Source organism: Pinus tabuliformis, chromosome 4_1, assembly GCF_031772625.1.
Source record: "Pinus tabuliformis cultivar Carrire ecotype Pingquan chromosome 4_1, CPIR1, whole genome shotgun sequence".
Lineage (NCBI taxonomy): Eukaryota > Viridiplantae > Streptophyta > Pinopsida > Pinales > Pinaceae > Pinus > Pinus tabuliformis.
This window is the reverse complement of record NC_142303.1, coordinates 567,946,589-567,971,180: the sequence shown is the minus strand read 5'-3', so window position 1 is coordinate 567,971,180 and position 24,592 is coordinate 567,946,589. Positions and strand designations below refer to the sequence as shown.

At 38.6% G+C, this 24,592-nt stretch overlaps 1 protein-coding gene across 1 annotated transcript; it reads right to left on the bottom strand.

The window, feature by feature from the left end:
• Positions 1-1,371: 1,371 nt before the first annotated feature.
• Positions 1,372-1,804, bottom strand: LOC149177158 (heavy metal-associated isoprenylated plant protein 39-like). Its single transcript, XM_089421681.1, has 2 exons — positions 1,732-1,804; positions 1,372-1,619 (listed from the first exon to the last, which is right to left on the bottom strand). The coding sequence occupies exons 1-2, from the start codon at positions 1,802-1,804 to the stop codon at positions 1,372-1,374; spliced, it is 321 nt and encodes a 106-aa protein (XP_089277807.1).
• Between the last annotated feature and the right edge of the window lie 22,788 nt (positions 1,805-24,592).

Here is a 24,592-nt window from a genome sequence, read left to right as displayed (position 1 = left end):
AACTATAAATAATTTTTTTGAAATTTAATAAAATTTTGGCAATCACATAAGTAACAATAAGTAACTATAGGTATTCCACATATGATTGAATTTAGTGACCACTCAAGATTGACTTTGGTTATCAATCAAAAGGTATGGCTGACTCGAGGCGTAATAATGGGAAATTAGAAAAATCTTAAACCAGTTTTTCGAAACTACAACAATAAGTTTAATGGGTTTTTGGAAACTACAACAAGAACTATTAATCACAAAGGGAGACCATGTTGCCTATGGATAGAAAGTGATTATGAGTTTGAAGTGACAATAAAATAGTGCCCCTCACAATTTTAGCTATTTCTCTGATAATAAATTGTGCTAAAGATCCATAAGTGGTTTTGCATATATTATATGATGATGATGATGTTTTGAATTTTATTTTCTAGGAGAACACAAGCATGTGCCACTGTGACTGATATATTAGTTTTGACAATCAAGAAGAAAAATCCTCTTACATACTAGTTACCCTTATGGATAACCGGATGTATAAGTAGCAAAGATTTATAGTTTAAATGGTTAATAATTAGTATGCATTTATAGATTAAATAGGATATAAATATAGATAGCTATCAAAATATTTATGTGCTATTTGTAATGATAAGAATTTGTAATATTAGTATGGAAGTAGAAAGTGACCAAAATATTTATGTGAAATTTATAATATGAGAATTTGTAATATCAATAAAGGTCTAATAAAAAAATAGTTTGAAAATCTTTAAATTCATCTAATGACAAAGAATATTCTCAACTTATTAATTTTAGATTATCTGTAATTTTTTATTAAAAAATGAAAATTCTAAAATATACTATGTCAGTCTTCTCTTGATCCAAAATTTTGTTAAATAATTCTTTAATATAAAGTTAATTGTTCAATTCCCCAATCCTTGTTGTAAAATGAAATTACCTATTCAATTCCTTACCAGATCAAGATAATATATTAAACATGATGAAGATATAATCATATCAAACTTACTATATACATATATAAATCCAAATCCATATACATTGCAATGAAATTTTAGTTGATTAGTATTATTCTTATACATATATAAATCCAAATCCATATGCGTTACAATGAAATTTTAGTCGATTAATGTTATTCTTATTCTTATGAGATTGCAACTATTCAGAAAATCTGATAAACATAAACGAAGTTTTTGTAGAAAATAGAAATGAGTAAACTCAGAGGTCCCTCTAGTATGTCGGCAGACATGGCAATTACAGTCCATATCAAACATATGATTGGACTTCTAGCTATGATTATTTCTAACTTTTAAAGGAGTAAACTCAGAGGTCCCTCTAGTATGTATGGAGACATGGCGATTACAGTTCATATCATAAGATGGCGCATTCATTGCGATACTCATCTCTCCCATATGATGGGTATCCATAGATGCTGCTGGGATTCACATGATACACAATAGGTATCTTCTCCTCCTCCTCTTTCTCCTTCTTTGCAGGACCTACGCTCAGCAAATCTGCTTCGTACCCCAATTTCCTTAATTTTTTTGCAAGATACACAGGATTTGTTTCTCCCACAGCAGTTATCTTTCCCTCCTCCTTGTTGACTTCAAGAGAGTCCACTGAAACAGAGCACTCGCAACATTAGTAAAGGAGTATGAAACAACAAAACTCTAGTAAATTGATGGAAAATATTTTTCCTATATATGCAATAAAGGTAATGATTATTCGTGCCTCCAGACCCTGCAACAGCCTTCATGTCCCTCATTTTGCTTTTCTCATCGTCTATGGTTGATTTAAACACCATCTTCTCCACATCCAATTAACCGTTAAAACATCTCTAAATAATTCTTCAGTCATTCCCAAAAAAACAGTACAAGATTAATAAAATGGACAATACATATACCTTCGACATCGTGATAGCTGTTGAAGAAGTTAAAAAACAAAGAAAAAATTAATATCTCAGCGTCCAAGCAGACCAAATTAGATACCAAAGTGGTTGTGATGAGTGCTCAATCAGTTGCACGAAGGAAATAAATAGTTGTAGGTGAGAGAAAAGTCAAACAACCGGTTGTAGTGAACGGCGAGCGCTATTTCCAAAAGTAGAAGAAGGGATTGGGCAGACCAACTTGTAGAGGCCACTTGGGCCTACAATAAAACCTGGAAAACCACTACTAGATTCACCCCATTCATGTTGGTCTATGGAAAGAAAGCCTTATTGTCTATTGAATTCGAGTACAACACCTTGAAGATGGAAATACAGTTTGATTTGGACTTCACTACAACACAACAAGAAAGGTTTTATCAGCTCAATGGCTTGGACGAGTTCAAATTCTAGACTTTCCTACATACTAAGGTAGTCTAGCTACAAAGAAAGATCTGGCATGATAAACACATTAGGGAGAGATCTTTTCAAGAGGATGATTGGGCCCTCCTGTATGATTCAAGGTTCAAGGATTTCAAAAGGAAGTTAATGACAAGGAGGTTGGGCCCCTATCTAGTGGAAAAATGTTATTATAATGGATTTTTCCAACTAAGAAAAATTGATGAGGAAGACATTCCCTTGTTGGTTAATGGTTACCAATTGTATAAATTAATGTGTAGATTCGAAACTTCTCATGAAATTTACTAAATCACAATACTCGAAGCTGCCATACTAATCTGCAGAAGTTAATTCACTGTATAGAACACAAATCATAGACATGCAAAAGGAAACACCACACATGCATAAAGATTTATCTAGGGGAAACAAATTTATCAAAACCCCTTACTACCTATATTGCATTAATCATAGAATAGAGAAGAAATACATATGCTTTCTCAAGCTTGAGCACACGCTACAAGTGTATAGTCTATCTCTCTTCCCGACTAACTAACTCTAGCCAACACTTAGCCATTTTTCAAGCCCTCCAAGCTCCTATTTCCTTGCATTGTTGCTCAAAGAAATTGGGCCCTATTATTTAGGAATTTCCCACTATTCAATTGCATAATTCCTCTAAGTACTTCCTTTGACCACATGCACCACCTGTACACATTGGAATATGCTACAACTAGTCATACATTCCCTTGGAATATCCATCTCAACTGGGTAACTCAAATTATCTGCATGCAACAATTATTTTGGGTTGATTGATTAGTTAACTGGTTGATCAGTGAGTGTGGTTGAAGTTCTACTTCCACAACTTGACCTCCGCTATTTCTTTTGATAGTTAGAGCTAGTTAAACTGACAATAACTCAAATTAACTGAAACAGATTACCACAAATTTGTAATCAAACATAATGAACTGAAATCAAGTTTCCCCAACTTGAATTAACTGATTTAACTGAGTGACAATTTCCATGTCACCTCACTTAACTACCTCCAAGATTTCTGATGAAATAAAAAGTCAAAATTTCTCTAGTTTGACAAAGGAAAAGTCAAAATTGAGACTTTCTTGTTGCATTTTCAAGACTCCCTCTCAGCAAGAAAGGGATTATCAATCACCCCTATCATGCACCTATGGAATGTACTTGCGTACAACACTTCTCAATGTTCCCGGTGCTACTACAACATCTACAACTGAGAAGCATCCAAAAAACACTGAACCAATTATGTTTGGAACTATCTGTTGGGAAAATTATGTTGTCGTTGACTCTGCTACTGAGCCTCCTTCTTTGCTATCAACACTCCTCTACACTCCTCGGTATCTGACTGACACTGATCCTCCTGTTATAGAATATTGTGCGCCCCCATATCAAGGTAATGATACAGAAGGATAATTCATGAATGGACCCTGCTCAAATTTTTGCAACTCTTGAGCTAAGGATTGACATCGTTCCACCTCACTCCTGGAGGTATCACTGCATGTGCTCCCTATTCCCACTTGCCTCAAACTCTCCCCCTACTGGAGATTTCTGCTTGAGTGGATGTCTCCACTCTTCCTCCTCTTTCTTTCTCCATTTTTTGTTGCTCCACAACTTTCTGAGGCTTCTTCTCAGGCTGCACATTGAGAGGTCTAACATGCCCCCTCTCAACCACCAAATATCTAGTCTCTGCCTTGCTCCTCAAAGATTTCCATGCATCTTCTACCTCAAGTGAATATAGTTTCTTGACTCAACCCCCTATCTACTTCAGCTACCCCTTGGCTATGTGTCTCAGGAATGCCTTTCCTTTGATGAAGATCACATCGTAACCATAGTCTTCTAAAACTACAACGGAGACAAGATTCTTCTTTAGACCCAGAACAAACATCACATCCTTGAGTATAAGAGGGGAGCCTAACTCCCTCTAAAAGGTGACAATGCCAATCCCAGTCGCGTTGTACCTTCCGTCGTCTCCAAACTCAATGTTCATCTGGAGATTTGTCTCCTTCAACTCACTAAAGAATTTTCTATTCCTCGTCATGTGGAATGAGGCACCACTGTCCAAGTAAAACATGCTCCAAATCATTGTGCTCACCATGCATGAGATGAGAGTGAAGTCAAGCTCGAACTGTGGAGTCAAAGATTCACCTGATGCTAATATTGCATGCTCCTTCTTGCTTGCCTTCTTGGGTGGACACTTTGTGGCATAGTGCCCAGATTCATGACAGTGAAAGAACTTGATTCTAGACAAGTCTTTCTACTTTCCCTCCTGGCTAGAATTAACCTCACCTTAGGTCTTCTTCCCCTTGGTATTCTTTCCTTTTCTAGCAAATGAAAATTCATCTTCCTCTTCTTTGGATGAGGTCCCATCTTTGGCATTCCGCCTTATTTCCTCATGTACTAGGTCAGACCATAAGCGCTCCCAAATTGGTAATTTCTCCGTATCATTTACTGAATCTTGATAGCTATTCCAACTCTTGGGAAGGCCCAAAAGGGCTAGAGCTATGAATTCTTATTTAGGGACATTAACACTGGCCCTGCTAAGTTCATCACGACACTATGTAAACTTGCTCAGATACTACGAAATTGTGTCATTGTTCTGCATCTTGATACTTCAAAGCTTGTCCTTGAGTGATAGCTTCCTATGATCACTGCTATTAGTGAACAATTATGTTAGTGATTTTCACATCATGAACAAAGTCTCTTTTCCATGGAGATTCAAGATAATATGATCTCGTGTTCCCTCCAATATGATTCTCCTCACCTTGGCCACATATTTCTTCCATTGAGAAATTTTGGGCATTAGATGTTTTGGGTTTTGCTACATCTATCTTGATGTATTCTAGTAGCCCATTATCATTCAATACTTCCTCCATGCAGTCCTTCCATGCAACAGAGTTTTAGGTTCCTTCAAACGCATACTCTAGAATTAGTCCATTGAAAGCCATCTTTTCAATCCTGAATAAAACCTGCAACACTAATCTTCAAATTTGAATCTCCTGCAATGAAAACTTCGAAATACTTTCTCTACAATGATTCCAGCTCTGATACCATTTAGAAATTAATGTGTACATTCAAAACCGCTCATGAAATTTACTAAATCACGACACTCAAAGATACTCTACTCATATACGGAATTTAATTCAACATAGAGAACACAAATTATACACATGCAAAAGGAAACATCACACATTCATAAAGATTTATCTAGGGGAAAGAAATTGTCAAAACCCCTTACTATCTATATTGCTTTAATCAAAGAATAAAGAAGAAATACACATGCTTGCTCAAGCTTGAGCACACCCTGCAAGTGTATAGTTTATCCCTCTTCTTAACTGACTGACTCTGGCCAACACTTAGCCAAATTTCAAGCCCTCCAAGCTCCTATTTCCTTGCATTTTTCCTTCAAGAAATTGGCCCCTATTATTTAGGAATTTCCCACTATTGAATTGTGCAATTCCTCTAGGTCCTTCCTTTGACTGCATGCACCACCTGTACACATTAGAATATGCTACAAATAATAGTACACTACCTTGGAATCTCTATCTCAATTAGTTAACTCAAATTCTCCACATGAAAAAATTATTTTGGATTGATTGATCATTTAACAGGCTGATCAATGAGTGTGGTTGAAGTTCCACTTCCACAAGTTGACCTCCATTAGTTTTTCTGATAGTTAAAACTAGTTAAACTGACAATAACTCAAATTAACTGAAATAGATTGCTACAAATTAGCAATCAAACATACTGAACTGAACTCAAGTTTCCCCAACTCAAATTAACTGAGTTAACTAAGTGACAGTTTCATCTCACCTCATTTAACTACCTCTAAGATTTATGCTAAAATAGAAATTTGAATTTCCACTAGTTTGACAAAGGAAAACTCAAAATTGAGACTTTCTTGCTTCATTTTCAACACTGGTTAAAGTTATGAAAAAGGGCTCTGTCAAAAGAGGAGTTTAATAGTTCAATAAAAAAGGATATGAATGTAATTGGGGGTCTCATAGCCCTCATTTCTTCCAACCTCTTATCAGCAAAAGAAGAATATAAGAAACAAAATAAAGGTCCTAGGTGAAAACCTCAATGAGGCATCCCAAGAGAATATATATATATATATATATATATATATATATATATATATATATATATATATAATGAAAAGATCCCTAGGTGAAAACCTCCTCTGAGGTGCCTGGGGCAGGCCTGTAGATTGAAAACCTCTTCAGAGGCAGTCTACATGTCTCAAAAAGAAAAATTAAAAAAAGGAAAAAAAGAGAAAATAAAAAGGATGAAACAAAAGGAGGAAGCACACACATGTAAGGGAGGCCTTACACGAGTCCTGCTATCAATTTTATTCTGCAAGGTTCCAGCCGTAGTAAATGGGAAAATATTTGAAGGAAAGGGGTCCACATTCCATTTATCCATATTCCAAACTAGCTTCCTGCATTTCCTCCATCACTCCACCCATCTCCATACATCCCTTCAATGTAGGAATTTATAGGGTAAGTTCCTCAGATAGAACACCAAAGGACACCACTCACAAACAGATCACAGATCAGTACACCCATATTTTTGACATGGTTAAAACCCTCAAAGAGGGAAATAATCCACAGCCTGAGCCAATGCGGCTACTTCAGGCATTTTATTAATGTAAAAGAAAGAAAATTTACATAAGATTCTCTCATGAACCGTCACCCTACAAATGACCCTCCATACTCTTTAAATAGAGATCATGGCCAATCAGGTGTTAAGACATGGATCAAGTGTCGGCAATACCAAGGAGAGAATGAACCGTCGGATCAATTCATGTCTAAAACATATCATGACCGTCAGATTGTAAGTTACAAAAACTACATACTAAAGAAACACACTTTACCTAACTATACACTAGACCAAGTTATACTTAATTATTTCGTATGTGTCAAAATATCCTAACATCCCCCCTTAAGAACAACTTGGGATATGATTGAAGGATGTACAAATATGACACAATAGGAGAAGGAAGGAGCCTATCCTCCCTTAGTGACAACTTCTTAAACTCCAACCATAAATCGAAGTTTAGTAAACTTTGCCTCTCTGAGATTCTTTGTAAAGATGTCTGCAACTTGATCATCGGTTGAACAATATTGCACTTCAAGAAAATGGTCATGAATGAGCCTTCTGATGAAGTTCATGTGTAGTTCAATGTGTTTTCTATGCTGATGTTGGATTGGATCTTTGCATAGTTGAATGGCAATTTGATTATCACACAAAAGTGTAGCCGGATGTTGTTGCTGAAAGCCAAACTCTGACAGGATCTGACGAAGCCACAGGGCTTCCTTACTAGCTTCTATGGCAACATGATACTCTTCTTCTACTGAAGAAAGAGAAATGACACTTTGTTTCTTGAAATACCATGTAATAGATCCAGAACCAAGAATGAAGACATAACCTGCAATAAACTTCTGATCATCAGGGTCACCATCCCAATTGGAATAAGTGAAACCAACCAATAGAGGAGATGCTTTTGCATTGTAATGAATTCCAAACTGAACTATACCTCAAACATAACAAAGTATTCTTTTAGCTGCTTTCTAATGACTTTCATGTGGGTTTTGCATAAACCTAGCAATAAGGCCAACAACAAAGGAAAGGTCAGGATGGGTATGGGTTAGATACAAACGTTTTCCTACAAGATGACGGTATAAGGTAGCATCAACTTTAGGGGAAGTACAAGTGACTGAAGGTTTGGCTCCAGACTAAAAGGGAGAAGGGGATGGCTTATAGTCTTCCATGTGAAAGTGGCATAGAAGATCACAGGAATACTTGGACTGGGAAAGGGAAATACCTTCCTTGGATTCCAAGACTTGAAGACCAAGAAAATAATGCAAGTGTCCTAAGTCTATCATTTCAAATTGCTTTTTAATGTTAGACTTCACATGGTTTATAAGGTTTGGATCACTACCAGTAAGGATAGGATCATCAACATAAAGAAAAACAATGATAAGATACTTACCCACTTTGTTGGTGTAGACAATATTGTTAGAATGACACCTAGAAAAGCCAATATCTAAAATACAGCTATCCATTTTGGCATACCAAGCCCGAGGAGCTTGCTTGAGACCATAAAATGATTTCCTAAGCCAACATACAAGGCTGGAGTTTGTTTGTATAAACCCAGGAGGTTGTTCCATATAGTTTTCTTCACGCAAGTCCCCATGCATGAAGGTAGATTTAACATCCATCTGATGGACTTCCCATTTGAAAGATGCAGTAAGGGAAAGAAAAAGGTGGATGGAGTTCATTTTAGCAACAGGGGAGAAGGTTTCAGTATAGTCAATGCCTTAAATTTGTGAAAATCCCTTAGCAACAAGATGAGCTTTATGTTTATCAAATTTTCGATCTAGTCCAAACTTGGTTCTGTAAACCCATTTTCATATAACAAGTTTTCGTCCCTTTGGAAGAGGAACAAGATACCATGTATCATTTGCCAATAATGAACAATATTCTTCATTAATAGCTGCGTCCCAATCTGCATGGCTTGAATCTTCTGCAAAGGTGTCAGGATCATAATTCGCTGAAGCTTGAGCCAGTAAAGAAGAGGCTCTATCAAACTAAGAACGTGTACCTCATTGATTTGTACGATCACCTACAAGAGCACCTATTGCATCCCGAGTAGCACAGACCCATTTTGGAAGCTAAGGAGCTGAAAGAGGATCTCGAGAAGGTGGGGGAGGATTTTCATCCTTGCTGCCATCATCTGAAGAAGAAATATTTTCAAAAGTAGAAGGGATAGAGAGAGGTGGCACATCCATTAAACTAGGCTCCTAGGCTGATATATTTTCAACAAAATTTACATCTCTTCTAATGATAACATTTTTGGATTTAGGTGGAAGAAGTCTATGTCTTTTGACATCTTCAGAATATCCAAAAAAAATACATTTTTCACTCTTAGGTTCTAAGGATTTATGTTTCTCATTGGGAATATGGACCCATGCTTCACTTCCAAAAACATAAAAGTGACTTACATCTAGTTTAATTGAGCTCCATGCTTCTTCTAGAGTGATATTATTTAAAACCTTAGTTAGAGTGTGATTTACTATTTAATTTGTATAGTTAATTTCTTCTACCCAAAAATTAAGACTAATCCCTTTAGATTGAAGCATACAATTATCCATTTCCTTTAAGGTGCGATTCTTCCTTTCAACTACACCATTTTGTTGTGGAGTATATGGAACAATATGTTGTAATTGAATTCCATGCTCAGTGTAAAAGTTGATGAATTTCTTGTTAACATATTCTCTGCCATTATCAGATCTTAGCTTAAGAATTTGATGTCCAGATTCTTTCTCAATAAAGGCCTTAAAGGCCAACAACATGTTAAATACTTCACTCTTGATTTTTAAGAAGTATACCCAAGTGCGCCTAGAGAAATCATCAATGAAAGTTAAGAAATACGTGTAACCAGAGAATGAAACAACTAGAAGTGGACCACACAAATCACTATGCACAAGATGTAAAGGGGCTGAGGTGTGCCAAGTGGCACGTTTTTCAAAACTATCTTGATGATGTTTTCTAAGTACACATACAGAACAAACACCATCTCTGCAAGATACCATAGGAAGACCTGTCACCATATTTTCCTTACATAAATTTTGAAGGGAGTGATAGTTTAAGTGACCAAATCGCTCATGCCAAATTTTTCTCACTTCATCATTATAAGCAACAAATATCGAGGAAGAGTTGATGCCCTAAAATTTTCAAACTTATACAACCTTGTAGAATCATCAGCAACTCCAGTAGCTAAAATCTATCTAGGATCTCTTAGGTCCTTAATTACAACAGCATGAGGTGAAAATTCAACGGTTTTACCTTCACCTAAATGAGTTATCTGATATACAGATAGAAGGTTGCAGGATAAGATAGGAACACATAATACATCATTAAATCGACCATTTCCTAGATGAATAGTTCCATTCCTACAACATTAAGAGATCTATCATCACCAACATATATATTTTTGGTGTTATAATCATTTAAAGAGCATGGAGGGTCATTTGTAAGGTGACCGTTCATGAGATAAGCTTATGTAAATTTTCTCTCTTTTACATTAATAAATTTCATGAAGTGGTCACATTGGCTTAGGCCATGGATTGTTTCCCTCTTTGATGGTTTTAATCATGTCAAGAATACTGGTGTACTAATCTAGGATCTGTTTGTGAGCGGTGTCCTTTGGTGTTCTATTTGAGGAACTTACCTTGTAAATTACTACAATGGAGGGGTGTAGGGAGTTGGGTGGAGTGATGGAGGAAATGCAGGAGGCTAGTTTGGGAGATGGATAAATGGGATGTGGACCCCTTTCCTTCTACTATTTTCTTTTTTACTACGGCTGGAACCCTGCAAAATAAAATTGATAGCAGAATTGGTGTAAGGCGCCCTTACCTGTGTGTGCTTCCTCCTTTTGTTCCAATATACTCCAATGATGTAGTTACGGCTACCAGAAACCTTTTCGCGTGAAATGAAAGGGGTTACTCATTGTAACAGATGCTCCTAACACAATAGATCATTCCTCTCATCTTGAAAGTGGTCAAAAATAGTAGATCTAGGAAACGAAATTCAGATGCAGTTGTACCGGCTTTGGATTTGGATCACCAATGGATGCGGCCCTCAAATAGCTCTGATACAATTTACAGGGTAAGTTCTTCAGATAGAACACCAAAGGACACTGCTCACAAACAAATCACAGATCAGTACACCAGTATTCTTGACGTGGTTAAAACCCTCAAAGAGGGAAACATTCCACGGCCTGAGCCAACGCGACCACTTCAGGAAATTTATTAATGCAAAAGAAAGAAAAATTACATAAGCTTCTCTCATGAATGGTCACCCTATAAATGACCCTCCATGCTCTTTAAATAGAGATCGTGGACCAATCGGGTGTTAATCCACAGATAAAGTGCCGGTAATACCGAGGAGAGAATGAACCATTGTATCACTTCATGTCTAGAACATATCATGACCGTCAGATTGTAAGTTACAAAAATTACATACTAAAGAAACACAATTTACCTAACTATACACTAGACCAAGTTATACTTAACTATTTCCTATATGTAGGAATATCCTAACATCCATCATCAAGCAAGAAATTGCACTCAGTTTTGCCTCAATCCTACAGTGTTACAAGATTGTCCTGAACTGCTAAGAGATTGACCAAGATTTCTAAAAGATTGAGATCAACCCAAGGAAATGGGTCAAAACTCATGTTTTCCTTAAGGAAATGACATGATAGGTTCACCACAACTCCTTCACCTCTCACCCACACCTTTTAACCACTTTCCCTTCCAGAAATCCACCTGTGTTCATAAAAAGACCCTATTTTCACCCCTTCTTCACAGGTTTTCACCCATCATCAAAGTTTCCAATCCCTGTCCATAAGCTCACAATGAATTATCCAAGTCACTGATTGCATTTCATGAAGGCAGTTGTGGTTTTGGAAGGGGCTGTGTGATTGCTACAAGAAATAAACCAATCTTATAGGAGCCTACACAAGCGCTACAGAACCATAAGAAAAGAACTTTTGTAGCTCCAAAATGAATATTTGGCCACATTATCCATAAGAGGCAACTGAAAGGTCAATAATCTACTCTAACAAGAAAAAATCAAGCACTGGAAGAACCTACATAACAAAAGAATATTTCATCAGTCAAACACCTATAATTTTTTTTCACTAAAATGTTTTGTTCAAATGAGGATTGGTGTATGCAACAGGAACATGGAAGATAACACCTCCAAGGACTAGCAGATCGATCATTGGTTTAGCAACATGCAAGCATATACAATAGCTTGACATCACAGGTAGGCTCATGTATGACTCTGCTCGCCTCTTCCTTTAAGCGCATATTGGTTCAAAAAATGTTTTTAGTGAATGAGGAATGAGTTTTTATGGGATGGAGGTGGCTAGTAAACTTGGCCACCCTCGAATAGTAAAAGTGTAGTTCACTCATCCTTCCATGACACGTGGAAAATTTAGAGCGAGATGGTGATAACTACAAGGAGTGGGGCCAACTATTAAAACAAGGAAATATGTGTAGGGGGCAGCTCACTAAGTGCGCTGAGCCCACTACCACAAAAGGAAGTAAAAGGACAGGCCCAACTTCAGTTTCTCATTCCAAAAATAGTTAGAAAGGCCCACTAAGACATCGAAGGTCATGCTAGATATGACTAGAGGTTCTCTAGGGTGCTACAGGGGAGCTTGAAAGTTGATTTGCAGGTGCTACAAGATAGGAATCATGCACTATAGGGTCAGACACAGTTGCTACAAGATTACTAGAATTGCTACAATATTGTAGAGGAGGTGCTACAAGATTAACCCGAGAAGTGAAAGAGGGTTAAAATCAACAAGATATTATTACAAACCCCCAAAATCATAATAAAATCATCTAAGGAGGGGTAAGTGGCATATTTTCTCCTCACCCACCATACAATTATTAAGTGAAATTCTACTTGTACATGCATCCTATAACAAACCCCTGCATAATTGTTTCTTTTAGAAAATATTATTTTTTTACATTAGGAAAGCAAGATGATAGAAAACGTAATCCATTTTGAAGCTTGGAACATAATTTTCCCTTATCTTACTAGAGTAGAGGCATCAACATCCCCACCCTACCTTGAGACCCTAGGTTTCTCAGAACACAATTCTTCACAAAAAATTCTTTGGAATAACTTCAGGAGGCAACAATAGGAGCTATCGAGGAAGGTTTCAATAGAGGGGAATGCATAGACAGCAAAAAAATCCAACAACATCCCCCTGTCATAGATATTTTCTTAAGCCAGTAGTGGATGGGGTTCTTTGAAAAATTGAAAGGGTGTGATGATGAGATAACCCAAGAATTTGCCATGGCCCTTCACTCTCAAGGACAAGGCAGTGCCACTATTTTTGTGAAGGGAATTCCAATCCATTTGAATGTAAAGCTCATTAGTAGAGTGACCATCATACCTCTAGGAGTCAAATGGGGCAACAAAGATAGAAAAAGCCATCACAACCAAGATAATTTTCTTCCTCGCTGAAGAGAAACCTTTTGAACAAAAAAATGTAGTAAGAAGAGAAAGCCTCCCTTGCCCTTGGTATGAAGTGGCCCATAACATACTTAAATAGATATCTTGTGCAAGGAGGTTGAGTGTTGTATATTCCTATCAATTTATGTTTCTCTATGAGCTTAGGTTCCAAATAGAATTTCCCATTCCAAGTAGACTCGGTGTTCCACATTCCCTCTTTCAGTCCATGATCGAAATGAGCCAGAGGGTGAGGGAAGGTAGGCACCAATACATTTCCCAACATGGCCTCAAAAGGCTCATTATTGTGGATAGACTTTGTGGACATGGATAGGGAGGACTTCATTGAGACACAAGCCCAAACCTTGACACAACATGGAGAGACCACAAAATCTAGTGTTGGAGGTAAGAAAGAGGTTGAAGGAGAGACTGAAGAACAAGGGGAAGAGGCTGAAGAGAAGGTAGAGGAGGTTGAAGGAGAATTTAAGGAAGAGGAGAAAGAAGGAGGAGGGGAACAAAAAGCAACAGAAGAAACACTTGGAGAGTCCTCTATATCTAAGAATAAAGGAAACTAAAGGAAACAAATAAGCCTCTCATAGGGGAATACGAAACAAGAGGTGGCTACTACTCTAGCAACCCTTAGCACACCTGTCCAACCTAAGAGAATGAATCCCAGGAAAGGCCCCTTATACTTTAAAATAAGAAAGAGCACCATAATTAAATAAGGGAAGCCTCAACCTCCCTCAACAGTCCCAATCACAATTGATGAATTAGCTAGTCACAGAGAAGAAGAATTGGGGCAAGGAAAAGGGAAAATTGAGGAAGCCACCTCCCTTAAAGCCAAGGAAAAATAGCCTTTGACACCCATGAGAAGGCCAACCACTAGGGAAGTCACAACCAAGAAACTCAAGACATAAACATAGATGCTACAAGAGAAAACAAAGTTGCTACAAGAAGGAACAAAACTGCTACATGAAAGAACAAAGTTGCTATAGGATGAAGAAAAAGTGTTATAGGAAGTGACAACAACAAATTAAGAGGAGGGAGAAGGTACACAAGGACTCCAAGAGTGATCTAGGTGGCTCTAGAGAGACACATAGGATAAAGAGGGCTTATAAATGCTCGAAAATCAAAGTGCTCAGAATGACTTCGACCTAGGACCAGAGCGTAGATCTCGTCGTCCTGATCACAGAGGTGTGAATGGTTCGTCAAACCGAGCTCGCATGAGGGAGAACGGGCCAGTCAAAGTTTTGGTCAAAGTTGGTCTATGGGCAAGGTTTAAATGCCTTACAATTTGACCAACCTCGAGGCATGAACCTACCTCCCGAAATTGGTCGAAATTGCAGCCTCGTTAATTTGCCCAATGACCCTTATTTTCTAAAAATTTAAAAACAACCCCCTCATTATATCAACAACAAAAAAAATCATAAGTGAGGTGGCGGGCCACCACCCCCTCCACCCCAAAATTTCATAACAAAAATATTAAAAAAAATAAGAGGCTGGCGGCCATGACCCCGCCACCCCTAGAACCACAACTATATAACCGAAACAACATTTAAATAGTCTGACGGCCATGAGCCCGCCGAACCTCCAACCTCCTACCCCCGCATGTAATGTTATAACCATTGTATTATTTGGGGCAGGCACGAGCCACCGTCAGTGGACCCGGCCCACACCCCAGAGCCACTGTATATGTTGCCAACCACTACCATATGTGATGACAGTGCACAAAGTATGGGAGTTGGCGTGGGTCAAACCCGCCCGGCCCACGTGGCCGGCCCCAAATATATGTAATTGTGCCAACGTAGAACAAAACTTAAACCAAACATGGAATATGCCAAACAACACCAGGTATGGGGATTACAGAGGCAGGCTACCCAATGCGAACCCGACCCCCATTTCGTATGCATTTTGGTTATAAAAAACTATAATATGCAAAAATAAGGAGGGGCAGGGTTTAACCACATGACCCCTCCTCAGCTAATGCCTTAACTTAACCAATGCAACAAACCATTTTCTTGGTAAATCCACCGGTAATTTTATAAAAACTCATCTTTTCAGTGCCAGAGGAGGAGAGAGACTGCAGGGCATGAATTTTAAGGAAAAAGGCGGGCAAAATTTTCACTTGTTAGAAATTGACAAATTTTATATGGATTCTACACCTCTCGTCGCCACGAGCGCAACGACACTGTCCGTTTCTCCATTAGAGTTCTGCATTTTTTGGTCATTTTTCAGCATGAACGTGGAACCATGATTCCAGTGAAAACAAGTAGTGGAACCATGAGCCTTGAAATTTTCCCAAGGAGGGAAAATTTTTCCATTTCGGAATATAGTCAAGTGTATACTTGTTTTTCACGGTTTTCTGCAAGGATCGCAATGGCGAGATCAGATTTACCATATGAGTTGCAAATTTCCAGTCCACACATGGAGCAAAATCTTTGAGGAATCCCGTGGGAATCTAAAAGATTCCTTGAGCGCCAGATTCTCAACTTCTCAGAATTTGGATTTTGGACAGTTGATTTTGCACTACTCGACACCATGAATCTGATAGTGTGTTCAGATTTTTCATTCCCTCATTTATTTTTCTAGCCACTTTTCTAAGTGCCAATGCAGATGTCCACATTCATGTGCGAGCAGTCATCTTCATGTGATCGATGCCTTGAGATCGACGGTCTGAACAGCTTCAGCAGTGTGACATCCACTTCTTCAGATGGCCCTTGGTTATGAGGTATATGATGTGTTCATGTACTTCTTCATTCTGCATTGTGGTGCACGGATCCTTGATTGATGTTGATGCAGGATCTTGTTTATTACATGTTTTCATGATTCCTTGCTTGATTTGATGCGGAATCTTCTATGTGATGTACTTACTGTCATGATTTGTCATGTTATGCTTTGAGATCCCGAGTTGTATGTTGATGGGATACTCTTGATGTCGTCATGCATGTTTTTTGCATTGAGATCCCTTTTATGCCATGTTGGCGAGAGGCTCATCGTGCATGAGTTTTTTTGTCATACTGATAGGAGTCTTTTGACTGAGAGTTCCTATAGTGGAACAGCTCTTAGAGCCACTCCTACGTGAGGGTATTTTTCCTTGTATGACCACGACATCATCTCTTGTGTACATCATTACTATTGACAACACTTAATGCAACGACCTACACCATCTTGACACTGGGGCCTGGAGACGTAGTCCCTCCTGGACGAACTCCGTTATCAACGCTTATGTTTTCATGTGTTGATGATTGTTATGTTCCTCTTCTTTACAGCATGCATATGTATTCAATAATGTTCTTTTAAAATGAAATTTAACACATCACGAAAGTAAAAGGTCTTGGAAGGGTCCTTCGTCACACCTAGACCTGGATCAAGTGGTATCAGAGCAGTCTTTGTGTTGATGTGAATTGTAGCATGAACAATGGAACGTGCAGCGACAGAGGATGAAAGAGCGATGTACGAGACCATGATCAACATTTCCAAGAGATTGGAAATCATGTATGAAACTCTATAGAAAGATACAGAGGAAAAGGAGCGATTGTAGCTTGAGTTGCAAGCCATAGAAGAGGCCCTGGAAGAACTGAAGCAAAACAAACATAATCTTCAAATAGAGAACGCTGAATTGAAGATGTGTCTACATGAAGAGAAAGAGGAAAAAAAGAGTTTTCTACGAAAGCTGCAAGCAAAGGACGAGGCCTTGGAAAAGCTGTAGCGTGACCCATGTGAGGGAAAAAGTAGTTCTCCATCTTCATGTATGTTCCCTGATGATGATTTCGCTGTTTTTGAAAAACATATCACAGGAATTGGCTCCAAACTGTTGAAGAGAATGGGGTATGAAGGAAAATGCTTGGGCATTAATGGCAAAGGAATTGTCAATCCCATCAAAGTGGAGGAATTACCCCATCAGGCAGGACTTAGGTATGTCAGAAAGGAAGTTGGGGAATGAGTCGAGAAAGCTAGCGAACCACCAACAACAGATGACGAGAAACCCTCATCATTTCTTTCCAAATCGAAAGAGGAGGTAAAATATGCTGATTTTATTTTAGTTTCATCTACACATAGTGTGAGTTCTGTTGGAGATTTGGAGATCCCAATTACAAGGACAAACATGAGGCTCATTACAAGGACGAGACACGAGGAGAAAGAAGAACTTAGTATTAATAACCAAGGCATAACTCAACCTTTGGAGGTTGTGCATGAACATCGATTTGCAGGCTCGAGATACACTAAAGGAGACTGCTCGAAGATGTCAGAGTCATCTGAGACATCGTTGAAATCATCAAGGAAAGAGAATGATGGGAACACATCCCCATCATCCCACGGCAATGCCCATTGCAGGGAGAGAGCTGAGGCAAGCTCTCATCGCCATACTTTCACCTGAGACAACAAACGAAGGTATAACCACTTTCGATCTTTGAATGTTCATTTTGATTATGATCATTTTGTTAATGATGAACGAAGATCAAGACATCGAGAAACATGTACCTTTTGTGGTTTACATAGCCATACCTTTTCTAAGTGTTGGAAAAGGATGGCAGCACTCAAAAAGTTGAGGCGTGAAAAACCCTCGCAACAACAGGTTAAGCAGATATGGAGGAAGAAAACCTACTGCAGTCATTTCGACAGAAATGGCCATCAAATAGCCACTTGTTGGAGGCTCCATCCAGAGCAGTGCCTTAAAGACAAAGCATCGGTGCGTGAACCAGGTAAAGCAGTTGTTCGATAAGAAAATGCACCACAAGGAGGTGACCCATTCACATTGATAAGTGAATAATGGTTTTTAGACATGTTGTCGTTTCATGGTCACTCTTTTGTAAATCATTTGTTGCATTTTAAAATGTAAAAGTGATGATGTGTTTCCATCACTTGGTCAGCAACAATGATGTCTAGTCATATTTTTGAGTTGTATTTTACATTGTGAAAGTGATGTTATGTTTCCATCACTTATCAAAACAATAGTGTTTGGCCTTATGTATGTAAGTCATGTGTGGTAGTGATGATGAGTTTTCCATCACTTGTTGAAGCAAAAATTATAGGTTGGCCTTGTTTTCATAGCTGGGGTATTACGTCCATCTTAATGTAAACTTGACCACCGAGTATGTGTTATAAGCTCGTGGCAAGTGTGGGACGTTTGGGTCATTAGTTGGTCATGCTAATCAAGCATGTAATTTGCAAAAAATGTACTACAGGTTGCAGAGGTAGCAGGTGTCGGCTCGTCGCTTAAGGCTCCAAAGAACAAAGGTGAAGGAGATGGAAGCGAGACCTTTTTAGGACGCTTGTGATGCAGACAGGGTACAGAGAAAGTTGTAGATTATTTTTCATGCTTTTGGAGAACCAAAAGCTCCTCAATGGGGAGGATTGATCCAGGTGGCTCCAGGGAGACACATAGGAAAAAGAGGGCTTATGAACGCTCAAAAATAAAAGTGCTTATAATGACTTCAACCTAGGACTAGAGCGTAGATCTCGTCGTCCTGATCATGGAGGTGTGAACGGTTCGTCAAACCGAGCTCGTATGAGGGAGAACGGGCCAGTCAAAGTTTTGGTCAAAGTTGGTTTGTGGGCCAGGTTTAAGTGTTGTACAATTTGACTGACCCCAAGGGATGAACCTAGCTCCTGAAATCGGTTGAAATTGCGGCCTCATTAATTTTCCTAGTGACCCTTATTTTCTAAAAACTTAAAAACAACCCCCTCATTATATCAAAAAAAATAAAAAATCATAAGTGAGGTGGTGGGCCACCACCCCCGCCACCCAAAAATTTCATAACAAAAATATTAAAAAAATAAGGCACAGGCGGCCATGACCCCGCCTTCCTTGGAACCACAACTATATAACCAAAAGAAGATTTAAATAGTCCGGTGGCCATGACCCCATTGGACCTCCAACCCCCTACCCCTACATGAAATGTTATAACCGTTGTATTATTTGGGGCGGGCACGGGCCACCGGCGGTGGACCTGACCCACACCCCGGAGCCACCGTATATGCCACCAACCACTACCATATGTGACGACAGCACATGAAGTACAGGAGCCGGCGAGGGGCGAACCCACCCAGCCCATGTGGTCGGCCCCCAAGCGGGCAGCCCCAAATATATGTAACTACGCCAACGTAAAACAAAACTTAAACCAAACATGGAACATGCTAAAAAAAGCCACGTACGGGGATTACGGGGCTGGGCCATTCAATGCGGACCCGACCCCCATTTCATATGCATTTTGGTTATAAAAAATTATTATATGCAAAAATAAGGAGGGGCGGGGTTTGACCACCCGACCCCTCCTCAACTAATGCCTTAACTTAACCAATGCAGCCAACCATTTTCTTGGTAAGTCCATCGGTAATTTTATATAAACTCATTTTTTCAATCCCAGAGGAGGAGAGAGAATTTAGGGCACAAATTTCGAGGCAAAAGGCAGGCACGAATTTCGAGACGAGTAATTAATTTTTTAATGCAGGAACCATGAATTTTGGAGGGCAAATTTTTCACTTTGTTAGAAATTGACAAATTTTATATGGATTCTACATGTCTCGTCGCCACGAGCGCAAAGACACTGTCTGTTTCTCCATCAAAGTTCTGCATTTTTCAGAATGCATGTGGAACCATGATTTCAGCGAAAACAGAGCACTGAACCATGAGCCTTGAAATTTTCCCAAGGATGTAAAATTTTGCCATGTCAGAATATAGTCAAATTTATACTTGTTTTTCACGGTTTTCCATAGGAATCGCAATGATGAGATTAGATTCGCCATATGAGTTGCAGATTTCCAGTCCACCCATGGAGCAAAATCTTTGAGGAATCCCAGGGGAATCTAAAAGGTTCCTTGCGCCCCAGATTCTCAACTTCTCAGAATTTGGATTTTGGACAGTCGATTTTACACTACTCGATGCCACAAATCTGATGGTGCATTTAGATTTGTCATTCTCTCATTTATTTTTCCAACCACTTTTCTAAGTGCCAGTGCAGATGTCCACGTTCATGTGCGAGCAGTCATCTTCATGTGATCGATGCCTTGAGATGGATGGTCCGAACAGCTTCAGCAGTGTGACATCCACTTCTTCAAATGGCCCTTAGTTGTGAGGTATATGATGTGTTCATGTACTTCTTCTTTATGCATTGTGATGCATAGATCCTTGATTGATGTTGATGCAGGATCTTGTGTATTACATGTTGTCATGATTCCTTGCTTGATTTGATGTGGAATCTTCTATGTGATGTACTTGCTCTCATGATTTTTCATGTTATGCTTTGAGATCCCATGTTGTATGTTGTTGGGATACTCTCTATGTCATCATGCATGTATTTTGCATTGAGATCCCTTTTATGCCATGTTGGCGGGAGGCTCATCGTGCATAAGTTTTTGTGTCATACTGATAGGAGTCTTTTGACTGAGAGTTCCTATAGTGGAACAACTCTTAGAGCCACTCCTGCATGAGGGAATTTTTCCTTGTATGATCACGACATCATCTCTTGTGTACATCATTACTATTGACAGTGCTTAATGCAGGGACCTACACCATCTTGAAACCGGGGCCCGGAGACGTAGTCCCTCCTGGACGAACTCCGTTATCAACGCTTATGTTTTCATGTGTTGATGATTGTTATGTTCCTCTTCTTTACAGCATATAGATGTATTCGTTAATGTTCTTTTAAAATGAAATTTAACACATCACGAAAGTAAAAGGTCTTATAAGGGTCCTTCGTCACACCCGGACCTAGATCAAAGAGCACACTCCACAACCCGATGTTGGATCCGATTACAAATTTATTGAAGAATGGAGAATTAAACCTACAAAGTTTGTAATTCCCCTCATATTTTAGTTAGAAAAAGAGAAAGGTAGAACTTAGTGGTGGATGAAAATTGAAAAATCCAAGAAAGTAGAGGATGTGGGCGTCATGGAGGAAAAGGTGCATCAAATGGGTAAGGAATTGGTTGACTTAAGGCTAAAGGAATCAATCATGAAGGAGTAGCTGGAGCTATAAAACAAGAGGTTGAGAGAGAAACTACAGGAAAATGAGATACAACTTGCCACCATGGAAATTTTGTCCATGGAGGTCATCTAGTGTAGGTAGCCATCCAAATCCTATGTCCTTTTCCTAAAATAACAATGGCTGCAATTCCAAATCAAAAAATTAGCATAATATGGTTCTCTACCATTTTAGGATTATGGGAGGTTCATTGACTTCTGTCGGTAGGTGAGCATTGAGGATAGAGCCAAATTCGCTAAATTTTCTATGCACAACATTATCCTCAAAAACATGAACTTTTGGGACTCCAACTCAAGATTAGGGGATGTGAAACTGATGACACTAGCCTCTTGGCTGATCCATGAAGAAAAAAGGCCTGAGGAAGTAAAGAAGGTTATAGCCAAAGAAGCAAGTGAGCCCCTATACATCAGAGAAGAGTTAACAAGCCCCAAGACTGTCTTTAGTAACCACAACATCATCTCCGTTGATCCCCAATTGGCCCCTCGCTACAAGGAAACACAAGAACAATCCATCCTCCATTTCGAAGATATGTTTTGGTTGTTAGGGACTGAGAGCATGTAGTATTTCCAAAGAAGATGACATGCTTTACCCCATAGTATGCAAATCAGGGAATATCACTCCCCTGAAAAGTTGAGGAAGGCCTTGCAAAAGACCCCACTCTACAAAAGAATTATTCAAAGGTTGAAAATAAATTAGATAGGGCCAAAACTCAGTCCTCCCTTGTTATTGGGCCTATAGGAAAGAATATATGAAGCAAAGGAATAAAGGGAGTGACTTTCCATAGAGGAAAATGAAAAATTCTATCCACATGAGGGTGCACCATTTGAGATTCCTTGGGATGCTAGCGAGGCCACTCGGGCCATGCATGAACTACATATCAGTGAGTAAGTTTCTCAGAGGGTGAGCAACACTTTCAACAGGGGGTGATGATGGGTACCATCGAAAGGTAGATTATAAGACCAATTTTCCACCCTCGAGACCATAATTTATCCTTATCTCATGTTAATTAACATCAGTTTTAGCAATATTTTGTTTAATGGGAAGATTAAAGGATGTTTTTCATGCTTCGTGGCATAAGGTGGTTAATGTGTAGGAAAAAGAGCATTTTTTAGTACATTTATGATGCAGAGGCATGTTGGAGGTATCTAGAGGAAGTGTAGGAGGCTTGTCCCTTGCATTTACTCTCCTTTGATTTGAAGTGATCCCTAGAATCACTCATCGACACTCATCTACAACTCGAGGTCTATGGGCAGCTAATGAACTCAAGTGAATGCAAGAATCTAAGGGAGCTAGATCCACTTTTTTCGAAGTTTTGGAGGGAGGTAGTCCTCTTTTCAAGGAGGTTGCCCCTCAATCCTCTTTGTATAAATAAACAAGCCTAAGGGGTCATTAGGATTCAATTTTTTGGAGTAGTGAAGTACTATCAAGAGCTAGGAGCTTGAGTCTATCATTGTATGATGTATTTGAACTCTATTTTATGTTAATGAAAAGTCTATTGTTGCATCACATTCGATTTATTCGCAAAGGCCAAGTCCCCTTGGGTTAGGGCATGACCCCAAGGCTACAATCCCTCTTTGTGTATCATGTGTATGTATTGTTTTAGTAGTATCATTTCCTTCCTTTTTTGAGTAAAATTCTATTTGCTAGAAAATTTTGGTTGTAGGCCTAATTACCACCTCCCTTGTGGGAAATGTGGTTGAGGAATCTACAACAACAAGCCAAAAATATGTGATTGTTTCCCTTTGCAATTTGTTAGGCTTTAGTTCATTATCTCTTGCATACTTTGTTTCTGCAATCTAGGAGTTAAAATCATCTTTTTCAAGTTTTCATGTATGTAGGTTATATGCATGTTGTGAGGTGAATTGGTTCTTAATGAAATAAAGTCCTTCTTTGTTTAATTTCATAAAATTAAACTCATCCTTTCTTGCTTAGTTTATTTTGCTACAATTTGATTATCATTTTGAGTGCAAGAAAGAAGGGATTGTTGTTGGTATGAAGGTACTATCAGTGGCTTGCAGGGCTGGTACACTCATCCTATATTGCCTCTGTCATCATCAACACTTTCCTTGTCATCCCACACTACCCTCAAAATTTTGCCACCGAGACCATATTTTTAGGTTATTTGAGGGACATCATGTGCATTTGTTTTTGTGCAAGATAGATCTCTAAGAGCCACTAATCTTGGAAATTTCCTTCCACAACCCTTATCTACCCTTTCCCGCCTTCAAACCACCTTTTTCACCCTTGGGATGCCCACGAGATCAATGCTATAGAAAAGCAAGGTAATCTTGTAGCATCCTGCAACAATCCTGTAGCATCATGTAGCAATTCTGTAGAATTCCCTAAAATCGACCAGATTTGCTACAAAATCTTGTTTTTTTCCCCTTAGGCTTGAATAATGACCCCTAGCTTTTGAATCCATGATTGAGGAGACCCAAGACCACTTTGAATTTTCCTTCTTCTAACCGCAAGCACAATTTTGCAATTAGGATTACATGACAAATTTCTAAATTGACTGATAATGATTATTTTCTCATGAAATGCATATGCGTTTTGTTACTGTAACTAAGTCCCTTTGAACACAACGATTAAGAGGGCGATTTTCCCATGAAAATTATATTAGGCCTATTTCTTGAATTCATGGTCTCAGGATTTCAATTAGAAGAGTGTTGTTCTTGGATGGGATTAGTTTCTTTTCAAAGAAACTTTTCATTCTACAATTAGGCTAATGATTCACATTGTTGCAAGTAGTACACGGTTTACATTCTGGAAATAGACAAGTACTTTTCATTCCTGCAATTAGCATAGCCTTTACATTCCTGCAACTAGGGTTAGAATTTACATTTGATGAATGACATTTTCCATTTCTACAAGTAGAGAAATTGTTTTCATTCCTGCAGTTAGAGTAGAGATTCATTTTTTATGCAATCCCCTTAAAAGAGTGGTTTGAGCATGCCTTGATCTAGTCCATTGCTTAGAGGTGGCATGAGTAGAACTTAATCTATTGTGCATACAACACTGATGCCTCTTAAGTTTGTACGAACCCTGGGTTAATAATTAAAATTGGTAGCCTTGGTAGTCTCAACAATCTTGTTGTGATACTAAGACTAATCACATACCATTCTCTACTAACTTTGTTAAGGTCAACAATTATGATATATTTGATTGTAAGAAAAAGATTTTACATGTGTTAATTTATTTTTATAATTTTTTTAGCTTTAAATATGAC